This window comes from Prunus persica, chromosome G1, assembly GCF_000346465.2.
Source record: "Prunus persica cultivar Lovell chromosome G1, Prunus_persica_NCBIv2, whole genome shotgun sequence".
NCBI classification, from domain to species: domain Eukaryota; kingdom Viridiplantae; phylum Streptophyta; class Magnoliopsida; order Rosales; family Rosaceae; genus Prunus; species Prunus persica.
The window spans coordinates 11,954,539-11,974,037 of NC_034009.1; the positions used below are offsets into that span (position 1 = coordinate 11,954,539).

At 39.0% G+C, this 19,499-nt stretch overlaps 2 protein-coding genes across 2 annotated transcripts; both read left to right on the forward strand.

Moving 5' to 3' along the window:
* On the forward strand, positions 373-6,567 carry LOC18792943 (probable E3 ubiquitin-protein ligase LUL4). The gene is given in 5 exon segments (XM_007222474.2): positions 373-1,057; positions 2,705-3,153; positions 3,155-3,526; positions 5,207-5,714; positions 6,255-6,567. Coding segments are annotated over 5 exon segments (1,950 nt in total). The 5' UTR covers positions 373-550; the 3' UTR covers positions 6,369-6,567.
* Positions 13,402-16,272, forward strand: LOC18789027 (heavy metal-associated isoprenylated plant protein 32). The gene is made up of 3 exons (XM_007223170.2): positions 13,402-13,865; positions 14,068-14,143; positions 14,324-16,272. The coding sequence occupies exons 1-3, from the start codon at positions 13,836-13,838 to the stop codon at positions 15,862-15,864; spliced, it is 1,647 nt and encodes a 548-aa protein (XP_007223232.1). The 5' UTR covers positions 13,402-13,835; the 3' UTR covers positions 15,865-16,272.

Genomic DNA, 19,499 nt, shown 5'->3' on the forward strand with positions numbered 1-19,499 from the left:
GGGAAAAGGTGTTTACTTGGAAACTTGAACAGGAGTAAATCAAAGGTAAGTAGTTGCTGCTATGACCAAATGGGAAGCAACATCATATACATGAGACCTCATCATTAAGCTTTGTATGTGTGGGCACACTTCACTTTATCTCTTTCTCCCTCTCCAAACAAAGAAAAAGCAGTCTTCAGCGTTTTCATTTATTTATTTTGTCTCCATATCTCAACTTTTCCACTGTCTTGTGTTGAATTTTGGGCCCTTGGTAGACCCTACCAGTTCCTTAATGGAAGGGGTAACAATATTCTATCATGTTAAATCTGTCTATGGTACAATTCATACAATTACTCCATGCATCAGCCATTTAGTGTCACACAATCACAACTGCAGAAAGTGATGACTGCCCTCTTGGTTAGGTCAGAGCTCAAGTAATCACAGCCATCCATTCAAGAACATCAGAAAGTATCATGACTTGACTTAATGGGGGTATAGGCCCATGTAGGTAATATATGGATTACAAATGTCAAATATATGAGTGAAGTGAATCTTCTGCAACACAAAAAAAATGCATGTTGTCTTTAAATCCAGGGTGACCAAACACTTGAAGGCCCTCAAAGCAAAGATGCCCAGATTTGGCATTTTCCCAACTGGGGGTTGTTTTGATGGATGCAGGGATCATACTCAACAAGCCTCAGGTTTTGGGACAAGGATCTGGAACCTGTGTGACAAGCCTCTGGAGCTGCAAATAAGAGTTGGTTCTATACTGAAAAAAGTTCACACAATAAAACCAGGCTCTTCAAAGAGGCTGAAATGCAAGAGCATATACAAAGCCTATATGCCTGGAGGTGGTGAGATTGGGAGTGGTGGCATGAAGAGCTTGCTCTATTACTATGATGAGACTTGCCACCCTTATGTTTGGATTCATGACACTGGTGGTGGTGACACATTGAGAATGGTCAAGCAGCAATATATTAGCCTTGAGGACCTCAGAGACTATTGTGAGATCAGAATCTTTAGGGATCATCAAAGAGGCTGCATATCGGTTCGCAAGAAACCCAGGCCAGATTTTTGCTGATGAGATTTTATTCTGTTTGTAAGTTTGTATGTAATGTGTTGGTGATGACATTACTAACGCATGTTTTCATCCCTCTCTGGTTTTGTTTGTTTTTTGTTTCTTTTATTGTGTGTTTTTTAAGATTTCAGAAGGTAACATTGTAGTTTTATATACTGAATGAAATTGTTGCATCTGTTGGATAAATATGGTTTTATCAATGTGATGTTTGGCCATCAAGAAAAATAAATAAATAAACAAATGCAGAAAGAGACCTTGCAGTGTTTGCAGAAGCAGACCTTTGTCTTGTAATTTTTGCTGTGGAAGATGACTATATAATTTCTTTTTATGAACAGCTGCCAGCCACAGACTTTTCTTCTTGTTGAATTCAACTATTCAAGAAGGGTTGCTGCCGGCTTCGAGCCAATTCGTTAACCTGTTGGTTTTCTGTTTTCAAAATTGATTTGTTGTTGGGTTCTTTTTGTCAAAAGACTTCATGCCAAAAATATTTTGGTACAAGTCAAAATGAAATCGTTGAAACAAAGGCTTCAATTCTTAGCTGATTAACAATGGTGTTGTGTCCGTGTTCAGATATTCAGATCATGTCATTCTAGGTTCATATCAGCTACTTGGTCCACACAGCAAACAAGATTATGTCATTCTACAAGGATTTGTACAATTTGAGATCAAGAAATAAAACAAAGGAAAAAGATGAAAGTAAACATTTCTGTATACAAACAACACCAATAATAAGTTGCCTTCTCATGCTTGTGTTTGGTACTAAGAAACTAATAACCAATGAGTAAAAAATTAGGGTCAATTAACAAGAAAATAGCCTCTTTTTAAGGTAAAGCTTGGTTAAATTATATTATGAAAGAGTATCGTATTAACTAACTTAAGACCTTGGGTGAGGTCACTGCTCTTATCCACTTGAGCTACATGTCCCTTATAATAAAAATTAGGGTTTTACGCAAGGAGTTTGTAACTCAGTTAGTTAAGAGCATTTACCCATGCACCTGAGGTCTTAAGTTCAATACCCCCTTCCCCAAAATGGCGGTGATGGACACAACCTTTTATGCCTAGACCTAATTTCTAAACTAGAGGCCCATTATTATTATTTTTCTTTCTCTGTAAAGTGCCAGGCTTGAACATGAGGATAAATCCATGATCATCTTTATTTTATTAGTGCAGAAAGAAAACTTGAACTCAAAGAAGCTTCTATGTTGTCTGACCAGGCCAGAGAAGCATTTCCAAATTCTTTAACTTATGTTAAACTAATCCCTTCAAAAAGCCATAAAAAGATGAACCCCTTCCGAAAAACTATTGATTCAACCCTGGGAAAAGTAAGAATTGAATCACTATTTGATTACAAGTTTCATTCAAACAGATGAAATTGAGATATAAAATTATTTATAAAAATTATGAGTCAGAAATGTTGAATTATAGACCAATCAAATATTTGATTACAAGTTTCATTCAAATAGATGGAACTGAGATTAGAATAAGAAATTAAAAAAAAAGTCAGAAATGTTGAATTACAGACCAAAAATAAGTCGAAACTAATACCTTTATATAACCCCGCGGAATTTCCAATCGTCGCAAAATAGAATAGGTCCGCGGAATTTCCAATCGTCGCAAAATGTGTCTGTCGTTTTATACACAAATTGACTCTTCACGCGAACAAAACGCGATCTTGCTTCTTCTTTCTGCAAACAGTCTTCTACAGTAGCACGGTCCACAGACCAAGTCTCCCAAAACCCATTTTTGTTGTCTTCATCTCAATCAAAGTTTTCACCTTCTTCCCCAACCCATTTCTCAAAAATGGGGATTTCATGGAGTAGCAACCGAAGAAGAAACAGCTATTATCAGAACCCACCTCCACAACTACCACCTCAACCCCAATACATCGCAAGTTCTCATCGCTATTACTCCTCAGACCATCCCTCTCTCTCTCCTCCTCCACCACCTCCTCCTCCTCCTCCTCCTCCTCCACCACCACCGCCACCTCCACCTCCACCTCCACCACCACCTGGTCCTATGCTTACTTCTTCATCTTCTTCTTCATTTTCTTTTTCTGCAAATAATAGTAACTACCCATATGTCAATACCGCCACCCCTTTACGCTCAACAACCCAGAGGTCCTTATCCCGCCTACCCTCTTCCTCTTACACCTCCTCCTCCTCCACCTCAAACCCATTATTGCTATGGCCACTACAGTTCATGCAACCATGCCAATTCCGCCATGGGTCGCTTCAGTTACAATTACAATTACCAGCCTTATTATGCTGCCAATCAGGCTAATGGGTGGCCCGCAATTCGGCCTCCCGTGGGCCCCGTGCTGCCTCCTCCGCCTCACGTTGAGCATCAGAACGCCAAGAAGGTGAAGAACGATGTCAACGTGCATAAGGACACATTGAGGCTTGAGATAGATGAGCTGAACCCTGATCAACATTTGGTTTCTTTCGTTTTCGATGCCATGTATGATGGGAGGTAAGCAAATTGAGGTCTTCTTCCACTCATTGAATTATTGAATTGTTCCATATTCTTGAGGCTTGTGATGATTTGAGTGCCTATGAGTGTTTTGATTGATTTGGGTTTTGGATCTCAAAGCTATCAGCTTTTCGGACCTGAGAATACGAAAGGTTCATCCCAGTTTGGGTTAGCTGAGATGGAGTTTCCCTAGCAATTAATTAGAGAGGGTATTCAAGTAAGGAAGATGAGAGATGGAAGAAGAGAAATGTAATGCATCACTGCAATTTTATTGATTAGCTAAGTATTTGAAATTATCATAAGAAGTGGGACTTACGAAATGATAGTTACTTAATGTTCATATTTGAGTCTTGGATGATGTTATTGCTGACGGGAGGCCTTAAAACACATGAAGCGCATGAATTTCGCTTTTTCATGTGTTTTCTCTGTTGGTTGGATGACAGCAGTAGACATGACCATTACAAAGAAATTAGCTACATCCGTCTAAGGTTCCTTTTTAGAATGGTGAATCAATGCTTCAAAGTTCAAACAAGTTCACATTAGTATTGGTTGTCATTTGTTTCTTTGAAGTGAAATTTTTTTTCCAGAAATTTTAGCTCTACCATAGATGCTATAGGTTTTTATCTATCTTAAGAAGGTATGGGTGCCCCTTCTCTTCCATAGGAAGGCTACCTATCATATATAAGGGCTTACATTTTCTTGGTTTTGTTTGTTAAACAGCTCTTAAGAGCAAGTAGAGATTTTCTTCACAAAAAAAGAGGAAGTAGAGATTTTCTTCACAAAAAAAGAGGAAGTAGAGATTGGAGGGGATAGGATTGACTGTAATCAAGTGTTTGGGCTAGCTTTTCTATCAGTGTTTTCCAGATTTCTGTTATTTATCTTGAACTCTCGATATTAAGAGGTCATGCTGGCATTACCGTTTATAAATTTTATATGTTTCTATATAAAAGAGGGTTATGCTGGCACTACGAACTTTCTCACATTTCAAAAGCTTTTGTGATCTAATAATTATATACCTATAAGCAGTAACCGAAGTAAGATGCAGTTAATGTTATGTTGTTTTCATCAAGTATTTCATAGGTTTGAAGACAGCACTACGTAAAGTACTGCTTTTATCTTTATAATTTAGTCTATATGTTCGTGTGCTTTCATTTTAAGTTTTGTATCAAAAATTTGTGGAAGGCATTTTTTTAAAGATAACTCTTTACAATTGGTGTCCACACCATCTGTGGTCCCAATGGTTTAATTTCCCTGCCTCTTTTATAGACCTTGTTTTATATCTAGGGGTTAATAATATCAACTGATATGCAAGCAGTGTTACCTTCTAAAAGTAGCATTATATAAAAATTGGTGTTTTGATTGCTGCATATTATTGCTGAGCAACTGTCTATAGCCAGTCAGCAAGGTTATGCATGTATGTAGCACACACCCTATGTATACGCCGTATATAGCTTAAATAAGTGGTTTCCACCTATATCACATGCTTATGGCCACAGTCATGGTTCTCTAACAGTAAAAACCATGGCTAGTAGTCCTTCATGGTTATATGTAATGATTTCCATTTTCTTGTGCAGAGGCTTTTGGTTCTTTTTTGTTCCTAATTATCAGTGCTTTTGTGATCTTCATTTCTTATGGGGTATATCATGTTCTGTTTATCTGATCGTGTCTTCTTATTGACAGCATTACAGTGTTCTACTTTGCCAAGGAAGAGCCAGACTGTAGGTTTGTTCCCCTATTCCCTGAAGCATTTGTGCCAGTGAGAGTCCCCTTTCAGAAGGGTTCCGGGCAAAAATTTCGTCAGCCCTCAGGAACAGGCATTGATTTAGGTTTCTTTGAGTTGGATGATCTTTCAAAACCATCACCCGGAGAAGATGTATTTCCGCTTGTAATATCTGCTGAAACATTTCCACCTCATTCAACAGATGAGCATATTGTTGAGCCCACCCCAGATACATCCCCTCGTATGCAGATTACTCAAGCTGTACTAGAAAAGAACAATGGTGACCATTTCCAAGTGAGAGTAATTAGGCAGATACTGTGGATTGATGAAGTTCGTTATGAGCTACGTGAGATATATGGAATAGCAAGCTCGACAGTGGAAGGCTTTGATGACAATGACCCTGGGAAGGAGTGTGTGATATGCATGACTGAACCTAAGGACACTGCTGTGCTACCTTGTCGACATATGGTGAGACTTTGTCTAAGATTAGATAATTATATTGAGAGAGAGCTAATTACCATAGATTATGCTGGTGAATCTGCACTAGTACCATATGGTAGAAATGCTGTTAAGAATAATGATCAGGAATGCTCAAGCACATTGTGCTCGTGCCTGTGTCTTGTGAATGAACTCATCGCGGCACATGGGCTTGACTCATCTGATCACCATCTACCATTAGTTGGTCCTAGAGGAGATTACTGCTAACCTTCAAGTTTTCTTAGTTCATCTTAGTGGTTGCTAAAGTATCAGTAGGAGTGAGAGCACTGGATGGTTGGGTCACTAACATGGTACCCTGGTTTTCATCATCTCTTTTTCAAATTTCTTTTGAACTACCCTAAATGTATTTTCTCTAGATGATGAGAAATCAAATTCTTGATTATAGTTTTGAGTCCTTCATAACTCCAAGAATTGTATACAACATTGCAAGCTAGGATAAACACCTCTATTCTTTTGCTTTTCACTTTTAAGACTCCAGTTTCTTATTCTCATTTCATTTGTCTTTTCCAGTGTATGTGCAGTGATTGTGCAAAAGAGTTGACGCTTCAATCCAATAAATGCCCTATCTGCCGTCAACCCATTGAGGAACTCATAGGGATTGAGATAAATAAAAGTCGTCAATGAAGATACTTTTTTTCTCCATACTATGTGGATTGTGGTATGGCTATTGACTTCTTTTATGTGTGCTTTCACCTGTTGTATAAATGCATTTTTGATTTGTTTTGTATATTGTAATTGATGCGATGTTTTCTAATATGCATGTGATTATCTTACAGAGCTTACTCAAATTTGATTCTCCAAGAAAGAACTTTCTTAACCATTATACACGTGGTGTGTGTGAGCCACAAGCTTTCTTCAACAGTTTCCTACACAGGCAACTTGTATAGAACTTCAAAAAACAAATGACAAGTTAAAAGTGTGGGTCTGATTTCCTTCATTACATTTAAGGAACCTTCTTGTCAAATTACATATTTCAAAGAGATAGCTGAAAAACTTTCCACCAGACCTCCTGTTCCCCTAATGCATTAGATGTTTTTTTTGAAGTTTTTGAGTAATACAGTATCTAATTAAAAGTTCTCAATTTTCATGCATTTTATGCACACTTCTCACCCTTTTCTTTTCTTGGGAGAGAAGAAGAAAGGGGGTGAAGAGTGTACTCTTAACTTTCCCCCTCTTTGGTTGAGTCTCTATGATATCCATAGATTCTATACATATATTTGCTTTTGTGTGTGTACATATGGGATAGCCAGGAGTACGGTGAGCTGTATGTCAAGAAAGAGAATGAAGATCATTCTAGGTCTGGGGGTTGGGGCATCCGGATAGGAGAAACATTCTGGGTCTGAGGGAAGTACTTTTTTCACTCTGGGATAGAGCTTAAAAAGAGTCTGGGAGGGAATATTTTCCATTGAAGTTATCTTTTAAGGGACAAATTAAGAATCTATAAAGCTCAGGTGGGCTGTGAGAGGATGTTATTTGCATCTTATTGAACATCCTTCCTGTATTTGGCTTCAGTCCGTTATTGCTTATATGTCTGTGTTTGTGTGTTAGGCTCTTTAGAGAATCACATCTTGTTCATCTTGAGGGACTACAGTTAAATTTATATATTAGCTTTAGTCTTCTTTTTAACTTGATCACACCACTGTGAATTCACCATGGACAAAAAATTTGTGAGACCTTCAGAGTTGAATAGAACTGGCCTTGTTTATGTGGCGGCCAGTTAGGAGACTAATTTCTCATGTTGGTTGGATAACATGACCATTGGCTTTATTTGGTTTCTTCAAATGGTGAAAATTCTCGGGGGTAAGAATTTTAGTCCAAAGCTGTCATAATCCTCCTGTTTTCAATTCTTTCTGCTATAATAGTGTTGATTGCTGGTAAAATCCCACTTTGTTAGTTGTTTTTATAATCACCAGCTGTTTCGGTGTTATTCTTTTAATCTATATGCTTACAGTGCTAATTGCTTGCGGTAAAAGTTAGACATAAAATCCCATATCACCACCCTCTTTTCCTACATTCTTTTCTAATGTTGCCTGTCCAGTCCATTAAGCACTGTATATATTCAACTTTGTAACTTAGTGATATCTTTCCAAAATGCTTGTCCTAAGAATTGATTTTCTGTAGAGCTTGAAAAATGTGTCTGCTGCACTGCATGTAACTCCATCAAGAAGTTTTGGTGAAAAAGAACAAGAAAAATCTGTTAAAATGTTTTCATCAATGCATTAAATTTGATAATGCTGCAACTGCTTATATCATTTGGGCTTTATTATTGGCATCTTACTCATTGCGCAAAATCACCAAAAGGGCATTTGCTATTCTGGAAAGTGTTAAATTATAGATGAATCTTTGTGAGTAGAATGAAGCACACGAAAATAAATAAATCAAATTGTACAAAAGTTAGGCTTTCCTTGATAGTGAAAAGTCAACATCTTAACATCAACAGCTCCATTATTCTTCCCTACAGACAATAAAATCTAGGGTTAAAACGAGTAAGCATTTGCAGAAACCATGTGGGTGGGCAAGCATTTTAGTTACATTTGCAGGTGAATCGAATAAATGATCTCCATAAATCTCATCCTCATTTCTCGTATCAATCACTATCTATACCAGAGGCCATGTGGAGCTTCATGTGACACCACCTGCATAAATGGCAATGGCATTGCATGGCCGCCCAAGTCTTTTCTTTTTAACACCCTTTGTGACCAAAAAAAGATGTAATATCAAAGTCCCAAATTTAGCCTACCCACTTGACATCATTCAACAAAGCCCCACGTTATTTAGTTTTCAAAATCACACACTACACCATTCTGTTCTGCTATGAAGTGTTGCCGTGTTGCTTTTACTGTCTCTGTGTATGGAGGCTAAATGGAAAGCCTAGTTTTCAACCTTTTTTTATTTGTTCTTGGGATCTCACTTCTGCGAGAAAAACTTATATATTACAAGGCATGTTCCGTCACGCATGATAATTTTTTTACTGACAAAACATGATTGGTTCGAAGTAGCAAAACAGTGTTATTCTCATGATATACAAGTTCTTCACTTTTGCTAATAGAACATGGTTTTGCTTAAACCTTTACGGACTCCAGAAGCCACCCTCAGAAACACAATCAACGTTTTCGAAACCAATTCTTTGTCTTTGTTTGAATTAGAACAGGAAAAGCAATTGGGTTAAGGCCCTTTGTCACCGTTCAAACATCTTTTTACTGGTAAAGTCACCTCTTCAAAGGGATAAAAAGGAAGCTAAAGGGAGAAAAGCAACAAGGGATTGTTTTATTATCACCAGTTTAAGCTTTCAAGGACAGCAATGATTTGCATCCTCAGGAAAAGGGAGTGCCCAAACTCATGAAAAATCTTCCCCATAAGCATGATTCATCTGCATCAAGAGGGCTTTGCTTGTGGCCCTCTTGTTGCTTTTCTTTTACCTAATTGTTCTTAACGTAGGGCAGGATCCCAAAAAAAAAAACCAAAGGAACTTTATTATTAGCGTTGCATAAACCTGACCAACAGCTAGCTTAGTTTCTTTCTGAAAAAGCTTAAATGACAGCCAATACTCACAATTTCCTTACCATATGGAAATATACCAATTCCGTAGGTAGTTTCTAAAGCGTTTTTCACTTTTTATTTTTTTTCTTTTTTCTTCCAAGTTTTCCCACATATCATAAATAATGCACCTTCCATTAAACCAACCACAAGCCAAATTTGGCAACTCTTCCTCATGAAAAGAAATTTTCTACTAGTTGGTATACTGGGAACTAGCTAGCAATAATTTTGGGGAAGATGAATGATATGAGTGTGGGAGCATATATTTTCGTCTCCAATCAGGGCACGCCACGTGGAAAAGAAGATTATCTCTTTAATTAATTAATTAAATCAGTTTATCTGGCTAATTAATTAATTAGGATAAATATCTTAATTAATATGATATTATCTTTATTTAAAGAGATAATATCATTAATTAAGATATTATCACAATAAAGAGAAGATAATATCATTTAAATCAGATATTATCTTCTTAAGAGATAATGTCTGTTTAATTCAGATATTATCAGGCCCAACTCGATTCCTACGAAACCCTAGCCCCGAGGCTCTTATAAATAGACGACCTCATTCATCATTCAAGGTACATCTAAACCTACTCCTTATACCCGAGAAAAATACCCGAAGCTCTCTCTCTCCCTCTCCACTCTCCATATTTCCTCCTCACGGCTCCGGCCACCACACACGGCTCCGCCCACCCGGTTTACACCCTACATAAAACTCCGTACCCTTTGCTTAGCTATTGTTTTCCTACAAACACTCGAACTAACTTAGGCATCGGAGGGCCTTTGGCCAACACCCCCCGGGTGTGGTCTATTTACTCCAGTCTTTTTTACAGGAATCGAGGAAGAGAGAGAAGGAAGATCGAAGGTTGAAGGATCTAGAAGCGAATATTCTCCCGTGAGATTATTTGCACAAACATTTGGTGCTTTCATTGAGAGTGCGAGTTATACTCAACGCGTGCTCAAGGAATCCGTTCCTCCTATTTTCCAATCCACCGAAGCCTTCCAAACAACCATGGTTGGAAGCAAGCGCACGAGGAGCAAAACCGCCGCTATGGCTCAATCCGTGACGGCCCAAGGCTACTCCTCCCACGATCCCGCGATCGACATGGCGGCCCCACCACCTCTCGCCGCCATGAACCCTCAACAGCCACCCCGTGTGACTGGAACCACCGTACCGGCCTCCGCCGCCGTCGTACCGTCTCAAGGCCCCATGGCCGGACCTAGCCACCTTCATAGCACCACCGTTGAGCATGGTGGAACCTCACATCCAGTTGGGCTCACTACCACCGTCGACTTTGGCCCAATCTTGGAGCAACTTCAACCATTCCCTCCATTGCCTCCACGCTCGACGCATGCTCCCACGCATACATCCAACGAAAACCTAGCCCGTGTGCAATTAGGCTCTACACATTTCTCTCCTCCCGATCCACGAAGTCAAGCAGACCTTAATCTGAGAGTTGACCAGCTAACTCAGAGAATGGACGACCAAAACAATTTGATGAGGCAATTCCTCAATCAAATAAATTTGGCTCAAAACCTTGGCCTTGAACAACAGGGCGAAGAGAGAAGGATAAACGAACGCGCCGATAGGCAGTTCGGTAGGAACCAAGCAGGTCGAGCAGAAGTAAGCAGACAAGGAAATGCGCAACAACGAGATCAGCTCGCGGACATGTCGCAAGCATCCGCAAGTCACACTCAGAGCAGACGAAGTTTCCCATCCAGATTGAATTTAAGGACCAACGTGCGCGATAGGCTGGGCCCAAGACCTGACATCCACGCTCGCCTGGGCCAGCATGAAGACGTTCATGAAAGGCTAGGCTCCCAGGGAGGTCAACTTGACAGCCATCGAGACGAGGATCGAGAAGAAAGGCGTTCTGCTGCCCGCTCACAGAGAAATATTCACGAAATGATAGGCCCCCAGGGAGGTCAACTCGACAATCATCACAATGAGGACCGTGAAGAAAGGCGCTCCGCTACTCGCTCTCGAAGAACCAACTCTCGTCGCCAAGATATTGGAAATCCTTCGCAAGCGCAGTCCACCACACACCGCTCCGACCACCCGGTTTACACCCTACATAAAACTCCGTACCCTTTGCTTAGCTATTGTTTTCCTACAAACACTCGAACTAACTTAGGCATCGGAGGGCCTTTGGCCAACACCCCCCGGGTGTGGTCTATTTACTCCAGTCTTTTTTACAGGAATCGAGGAAGAGAGAGAAGGAAGATCGAAGGTTGAAGGATCTAGAAGCGAATATTCTCCCGTGAGATTATTTGCACAAACAATGAGCACAAAAAGGCAACGAACTTTTATCTTTTCCCCCCTAGTAGAATGTCATTTTTGCATGGAAGATCATAGATGTGATTCTGGAATTCTTTTTTTCTCCGGGAAGAGGGATTCCAACTTGGAATAGCCTTTCATGTTTTTGTTCTTCTATCGGTTAATGTCATGAAACTCGAAATTATATTATAACTCAAGCTTCAACTCACGCACCTCTTCTCACGTGGAAATGTGGTGGTAACGACAATCTTGGCCCAAAATTTCGAGCAAGTAGTGCATGTGGAGGACGTACCAGATATTATCAGAATGTAATGCATGACAACCAAATGAATCGATCTCCTTGGATTTTTACCTCAAACCAAGAAAACCCGTGTCAATATCAATTCTCCATGTTTAGAAATCATTTCCAATTTGCATGAACATCGGACACTAATTATTCAATTTAGACAGCAACCTATAACTAGCTAGTGATCTTGGTTTTAGATTACAAGTTTCATGCCATAACCAATACGATGAATAGTACACCACCTTTGTGTCATTTATTTCATCTTATTTTCTCTCCATCTCTCTCTTTATCTTTATTTAAAAAATTTATAATCTCAAGAGACATTGTTAACAATTTTGAAGTTGTTATTTGATAATCAATAGATCGTCATTCTTTGGGAAGAGAAACTTGCATGCTTTGAGTGCATATTCCTTTTTTCGCTATTTCTCTCATTATCTCACTTACCACATAATGAGAGAGATAGAAAGAGACTGGTATATACTCGGCGCCTGCAAACTTTTTTTCCTTTTTATGATGTAAAAAGAGTTTATTCATAAATTCAATTACATACTATTTCAATGTTTGGTACTTTTCCAAAAAAAATCATGTAAAGCGAAAATTGAATTTGATCTAATCGTTTTTAGACTCTTTCACCTGTTATATTGTATCCTTATGAATTTGGTGACCTTATGCTATACTCTTCCTTCTTTTTTCTTTGTTTAAAAAAAAAGAGAGAAATTTTTTATTACTCAAACACGAAATCATTACAATCAATGATCCAAACCACGATGACCAACATCTAACCTCTCACCCTTGGTCCAACTTTAAATTAGATGTGAGCCTAATTAGATAAGTCTTTTATGCATGTTTTCTGAAGGATAGCTTTGAAGATCGACAGTTTTGACCATCAAATCACATTGTAAGATGAGAACGAGAATGACATTTGTCTTCATTATTTGAATATTTCCATTACATGGTATGTTTAGTACATATATGTTCCGCATCGAAACTACATGGCAGAAAGTCGCAATGCGAGGGCATTACTCAATGGTGTTGTATAGAATTGACAAAGATCAAAACCCAGCTATATCTCTTCACCAGTGGTGAGGTGCAAAAGTTTTGCCAAGCTTAAGTTTTCTTTCAACCCAGGAGGGTATTATGGTAATTTAGGGTGGACAGATGAATGTAGACTAGGAAGCACAAGAATCAGGTAAAAATTTAAATAAGATAGAGGAAGGAAACAAGGTCCTATTGAATGACAATATTTATTATACCACCCAATTTTGGGAGAGGAAATCTGACAGAGTTCATTCACATCTGCTGATAATAATTATCAAATATTAAAAACAAATCTGAGCCTCCTCTTTCACCACTCACGACTCACCACCATGGTCAAGCCAAAGCCAAAGCCAAAGCTGACCTTTGGCTCAAGCCAAGCCTCACAGGTTGGCTTCCAAGCCAAGCCAAATTTGACCCACATGCCTATTGGCTAATTCTAATTGGGTAGTAAGTTACAGTCTGTTCTGTGTGTATGGTAGGGATGGAAAATACATAAATAAAGGCCCAAAAGAAAAGAGTGAAAGGCTTGGAGGCATCACACACTCTCTCTCTCTCTCTCTCTCTCTGTCACAGTCTCCTTTTCTCTTTGTTTTAGCTCACTAACCCCATCTCTCTCTTGCCCTGAAATAGAGGAAGCAGAGATGCCCATTGAAGTGTAATGTCTACCCACCGCTTCTGAGCCCCTCTCTCTCTCTCTCTCTCTTCTTCAAAGACTGAACCTTGTTGGGTCTTAAAACTTTCTCTCTGCTCAGAGAGACTTGGACCCAATTGTTTTCTCTCATTGTCTCCCTGTGTTTTTCGCTTGGAAAAAAGTCCCAAAAAGAAAGAACAGAGACAACGCTTTTCTCGAGCTCTTGTAATTCACCCTCTCTGTTTCTTAGATCTATTTGCGACCCTTTTCTCTCTTTCCATTGTTGTAGCCTTGTGTTTGTTGCATTTGAGTTGCAGCTATGAGTAAAGAAGAGTTCTTGAAGATCCAGGTACTCCTTCACTCCCCTGTGCTTAATTCTTTGCTTCATTTGAACTCAAATGTATTTAATTTTCTTTAAAGTTATTTGTCTGCCTTGCTTATCTCTTTATTTCATGTAGCATATAGCAAGTAAGCTTTGCTCTTTTTCGTTTTGTTCTTTTTGAATGTTTCTCTTTACTCTGTTTTGCTCTTTGGGTTATCTGTACATGCAGAAATGTGTTCTCAAAGTGAACATACACTGTGATGGTTGCAAGCAGAAAGTGAAGAAAATCTTACAGAAAATTGATGGTATGCTCCATTTTGTTAGAGCCCTGTTTTTAAGTTGACTCTGTCACAGACAACTAATATTTCCCTGTACTGAATCACATTTCCCTGAAGATTTTTGTTCTTCTTGTATACTAAAACTTTCAAGTTTGCATATTTTTATTTTTGAAATTATGGGTTAATTTGTGTTTCCTTTTTCTTTAGGAGTTTTCACCACCGACATAGATGCAGAGCAGGGGAAGGTGACTGTCTCAGGAAATGTAGACCCTTCCATTCTCATTAAGAAGCTTGCAAAATCTGGCAAACATGCAGAGCTCTGGGGTGCTCCAAAGGCTAATAACAACAACAACCAGAGCCACATGGCCAATCAGCTCAAAAACATGCAAATCGACAATGGCAAAGGTGGAAACAACAAAGCCCAGAAGGGTGGTGGTGGAAACAACCAGCCCAAGGGTGGTGGTGGCAACAACCAGCCCAAGGGTGGTCAACCAGGCCAACAACAGCAGCAGCAACAGCAGCAACTTCAGCAACAGCAGCAACTTCAGCAGCAGCAGCAGCAGCAACATCTTCAGCAACTTAAGCAGCTTCAGCAGCTTCAGCAAATGAAAGGGTTCCAAGATCTGAACCTCCCCCAATTGAAGGGCATGCAAATGCCTCCTTTCAAGGGCCCAGACCCAAACCCCAACCAGAAGGCTGTGAAATTCAACTTGCGTGAGGATGAGGATTTGAGTGATGATGATTATGATGACCTTGATGATGAGGACTATGATGATGAGGACTATGATGATGAGTTTGATGATGACATGGATGACCCCCATCATCCTCTCAATAAGATGAAACCTGTGATGGGTAATGGTAAGGTGCCTAATATGATGGCGATGATGAATGGGAACCTTCCACAGATGATGAATATGAATGCTGCCCAAAAGGGTGGGAATGGTGGTCAAAATGGAGGTGGCGGTGGGGGTGGGGGTGGGGGTAATGGGAAAAAGGGTGGTGGTGGGCCTGTGCCTGTTCAGGTGAATATGGGTGGTGGGAACAATGAGGGTAAAAATGGAGGAGGAAAGAAGGGTGGTGGTGGAGGAGATCACAATCAAAATCAAGGTGGTGGAGGTGGAAAAAATGGAGGCAAAAATGGGGGATTTCCCTCAGATGGTAAAAATGGTGGTGGAGCAATTAACAAGGGTGGTCCTAATGCAAACATCAATAACGCCAATGGGGGCAAAAAGGGGGGCGGTGGAGGCGGAGGCGGTGGCGGTGGAGGAATGAGTGAAGCTCAAGCTATGAGCAATGCTTTTCACAGCATGGGTGGGCGCCCCCAGGGCATGCCTGGAGGAGGTAATATGGGTCAGGTGGCCAACATGAACAACATGGCAATGGGGCCAATGGGTGGCATGCCAATGAGCCAAATGGGCAACATTCCAGCTGTTCAAGGCCTGCCGGCAGCACCGATGAATGGTGGCGGTGGCGGAGGCGGGGCCGGCTACTTCCAAGGAGCTGGGCCCGAGGCCATGCCTGGAAACCCCTTCCAGCAACAACAATACTTGCAAGCTGTGATGAACCAGCAAAGGGCAATGGGCAATGAGAGGTTTTCGCCTATGGTGTATGCTAGGCCTCCACCAGCTGTGAATTACATGCCAGCTGGCCCACCACCCCCATACTATCCATACCCTCCTCCTCCACCAGCTGGTGAATACACTCACTTCTTTAGTGATGAGAACACCTCAAGTTGCAATGTGATGTGAAAAAAATTGACTGAAAATTGGTGCTGCCTGCTGCTGATTTGGGTTAATTAATTTGCTGAGTTTGTGGTGGTTCAGTTCATAGTTCCAAGGACTAGAAATCTGGTGCCATATTATACATGGAAATGGTTTTTTCTTCTTTTTAGTTTTAATTCCTCTCTCCTTATTTTTTTCATCTTCATCTTACTTTTTATCCTGAGTCCATTAGGATTTTAATTATCAATAGGGAGAGTATTTATAGATAATATATTTAAAGTTGTTAGGGCAACAGATGGGATGTAAGTGGAGGAGATGAGATTGTGTGCCCTCTCTGGGCTTCTCTCTCTTTTTTATGAGATGTTTATATGTGTTCATAAGTTTCAAACAAAAATAATATCAAAGAGAATCCCTCTGCCCATTTCTCTCCCTTAACCCCAAAATGCTCCATTTGCTCATTACCTTCTACAAGCTTTTCTTCCCTGTTTTCCCAATGGGGTTGACATCATGGATGTTTTCGGTGGTGGGTCTCCACATAAATGAGTAGGGCTAGTGGAAATATGGGCCCACTAATCCCTAATACTGTTTTTGGGTGTTGGTGTATCAAGTATGCTCCCCCACTGTTTAGAAAGAAAATAATTATGATTCTCTCTAAAACCCAATAAACTATTATTCTACGGTAAAAGATTTGTAGCTTGAGTGGTCAACCGCATCTAATTTCTTATGATTTCCATGAATAAAACTAGTTGAAACCTTTCAAGATTGTTTTTATGCACGTATTTGTCTATAGGAGACTCTAAATTCTGTGTATATTTTGGCATTGAAATGAAAGGGTGTGAGGAGGAAGTGTTGACAAAGACAAGCTATAACAACTTTATTTAGAAAATCTAACGGCGTTGACACTTTGACACGAATTCAGGGAGTCTAGTGAGTGAGTGGCAGACTATAGTCTCATCAAACAGAAGGAAAGAAATAATCAAAAAACAACAGAGGAAGAAAGAGGACCCCACACAACATGATGTGCTGGATTTATCACATGATGATCATGATGATATACAATGGAGCTGCCTTGCTGCTGCTGCTGCTGCTCATTTCCATCCATCCATCCATCCATCTACTGTCTAATCAGACAGTGATTGATGGGAAGCCCATATTGTACCATCCCAAAAGTACTTCTCTGTTCCTTCTTGCTTGCCCTTCTTCATTATTATAAATTAAATTACATGTATATTAGCGAAAGGCACAAGATTTTAGCTTAAATGAGTCAGCTTTGGATTTACTAATTTACTAATTTACTAGTAGACTAAATACTATTACTACCATTTTAAAATCTAATCGATGACTTTTGGAATTTTTTTTAATCGAGATTGTACTCTAGTAACATAATATGTAAACTTCTTCCATCATCACGTGTTAAGGGATTTCTTGGTCACCTACAATAGAGCGGACTCGAATTTTGACTTAATTTAATTCTAACTCATTTTTTCACTCAATTTTCGTCACTAAAATTAACCTTAAAGCTCGTCTTTTATCTAAAAAAAGTACATATTAATCTTCAATTTCATAATTAATAATATTATATCAACGAACATTATGATATGATGTTTTATATTATTAAACTGTAAATCAAAGATTGACATTTTACTTAATAAACAGTCTCAATTTACATTTTACGTAAGAAACAGTACATAATTTATAGTTTGACAATATAGAATTTTGATTTTTTCATGGTAAATATTTTTGTAGAGAGTCTTGGTGGTCTAGTCTTTTTATGTGTGTTGCTTGCAAGATGAGCCAACTTGTGTCTCAGGCTACGGTTGCACGGGTGCTGAGAGACCTGAGCCAAGCAATTAATGCTAGTAGCTCCAGATCCAATATTTCCTCACGCTGATTGGTTACCAAGAATCACATATCCTCCTCCTGGTTTGGACCAACCTAATCCTAGACTCGAACAACCATGAAACTCTGTCCAATTGTGAAATATCATAGATAAGCCCACCAATTGTCACTCATGCAAGTCGACACGTGGCGGGAGATGGATGAGGACGACTTTGAAGGGTAGCTGAGAGAGAGAGAGAGAGAGAGAGAGAGAGAGAGAGAGAGAGAGAGGAGGAATCTCACATTCACATGGGATGGTGTATGGATGGGTGCATGGCAGGCAGTATGGGGATGAGGGTTGGGGTGGGCTTCCTTTGGATGTATATGCAATTTTTGCATATAATGCATGCCAAACGGCACACACTCACACAAACCAAACAACACACTCTGCTATTTTACAAATGCTTGCTTCAACAAAATCGTGTTTCTTCTTTTGGCTTCTTTATATTTTCTCTTTCCAAGAAGTAATGTTTTCTGTGTGAGATATTTCACAATATCAACGTGATAATGTTATGTTGTTAAATTGTTAAATTGTTCGTTTCTTCATAAGCTAATAAAATTTAAGTTATTCAAAATTAATCTAATCCATCAAGCAGGAGAATTCAAACTTAGGTTTAAAATGAACAATAATCTGAGAGAGAGAGGGTAACTATGATTCACCCAAAAAAAAAGTGCTACTCATGATGAAGAAGACAGGAAGCTGGAGCCTTTTCTGTTACTTTTTCATCTTTTTCGGACCCTTAATTTTGACTGAGGATTTGAATTGATAATGATCCTAAACTTTCACGTGGGTCCTCATCTACTTCTCTTAATTAATTGGATTAGCTATTCCTCTAAAATCATGTTACATTTAATTAACCTCCAAGCTAAGTCAAGACTCTGAAAAGCTTGTACATTAGGGAATTCTTTTTGTCACTATATATGCTCATATATTCTTTACTTCTGTCTTCTGCTAATTATTCACGGACACTAACTTTCAGGGCTAAATTATATAACTAAAACTAATGAAAAGTTTTTATTTTTATTTGGTAAGTTGTCAAGTTTCTGATTTCTGTATATTATCATTTGTTTCTAATTCCTTGGACTTCTCTTATGGATGCTAGTTTCTTTGACCTACATTATTGTGTTTTTTTTTTTAAACCAATATTTGAGGGACATAGACACCATTTTCATATTTATTCTTTTTTTAAATAAATACAAATGATATTAGGGAAATGAGAAATTAAACTTAAGACCTCAAGTGCAGGAGTAACTGCTCTTAACTACTTGAACTACAAACTCCTTTAATTCGATATTTATCGTAAAAGAATAAGAATCAACCATAAGAAGATAGAAACAAGGGGTCCGATATTAGTAAAGTAGTAAAGTGAGAAGAATAGTGAGGTCAAATGAAGTAATGATTTAAACTATAATGAATTAAAAAAACAAAGAGTTGGAACTCATGATTCTTTGAAACCCTAAACTTAGAGGGTGAATGAAGGGTATTTTTATTATATATAATTTTAGGTTTTAACGTTTAAAAAAACAAATTGATGAACAATAGTAAAGTAATTTCATGTACAAAATTCTTTTCTAGAGAGTAACCAAGTGAATTTGCGAGTTCCAATGATAGAGACTTGAGTTAATCTGTCGATTGAAGTAAAATTTATTAAAAGTAAATAAATCTAAAAATGATGGGGGTATTTAAGTAATTAGATAATTAAGGATCTGCCGGCCTGCCAACTGCATCGAAATAGAAAGAGTGATGGATGGATGGCAGAGATGGAGTTAGGCCATTTTGTTTG

Bases quoted from the DNA above. Each gene is read 5' to 3' on its own strand.
- LOC18789027 (XM_007223170.2), top strand. From the start codon at position 13,836: ATGAGTAAAGAAGAGTTCTTGAAGATCCAG. The intron at 13,866-14,067 runs GTACTCCTTCAC...CTGTACATGCAG, and splicing joins AAGAGTTCTTGAAGATCCAG to AAATGTGTTCTCAAAGTGAA. The intron at 14,144-14,323 runs GTATGCTCCATT...CTTTTTCTTTAG, and splicing joins AATCTTACAGAAAATTGATG to GAGTTTTCACCACCGACATA.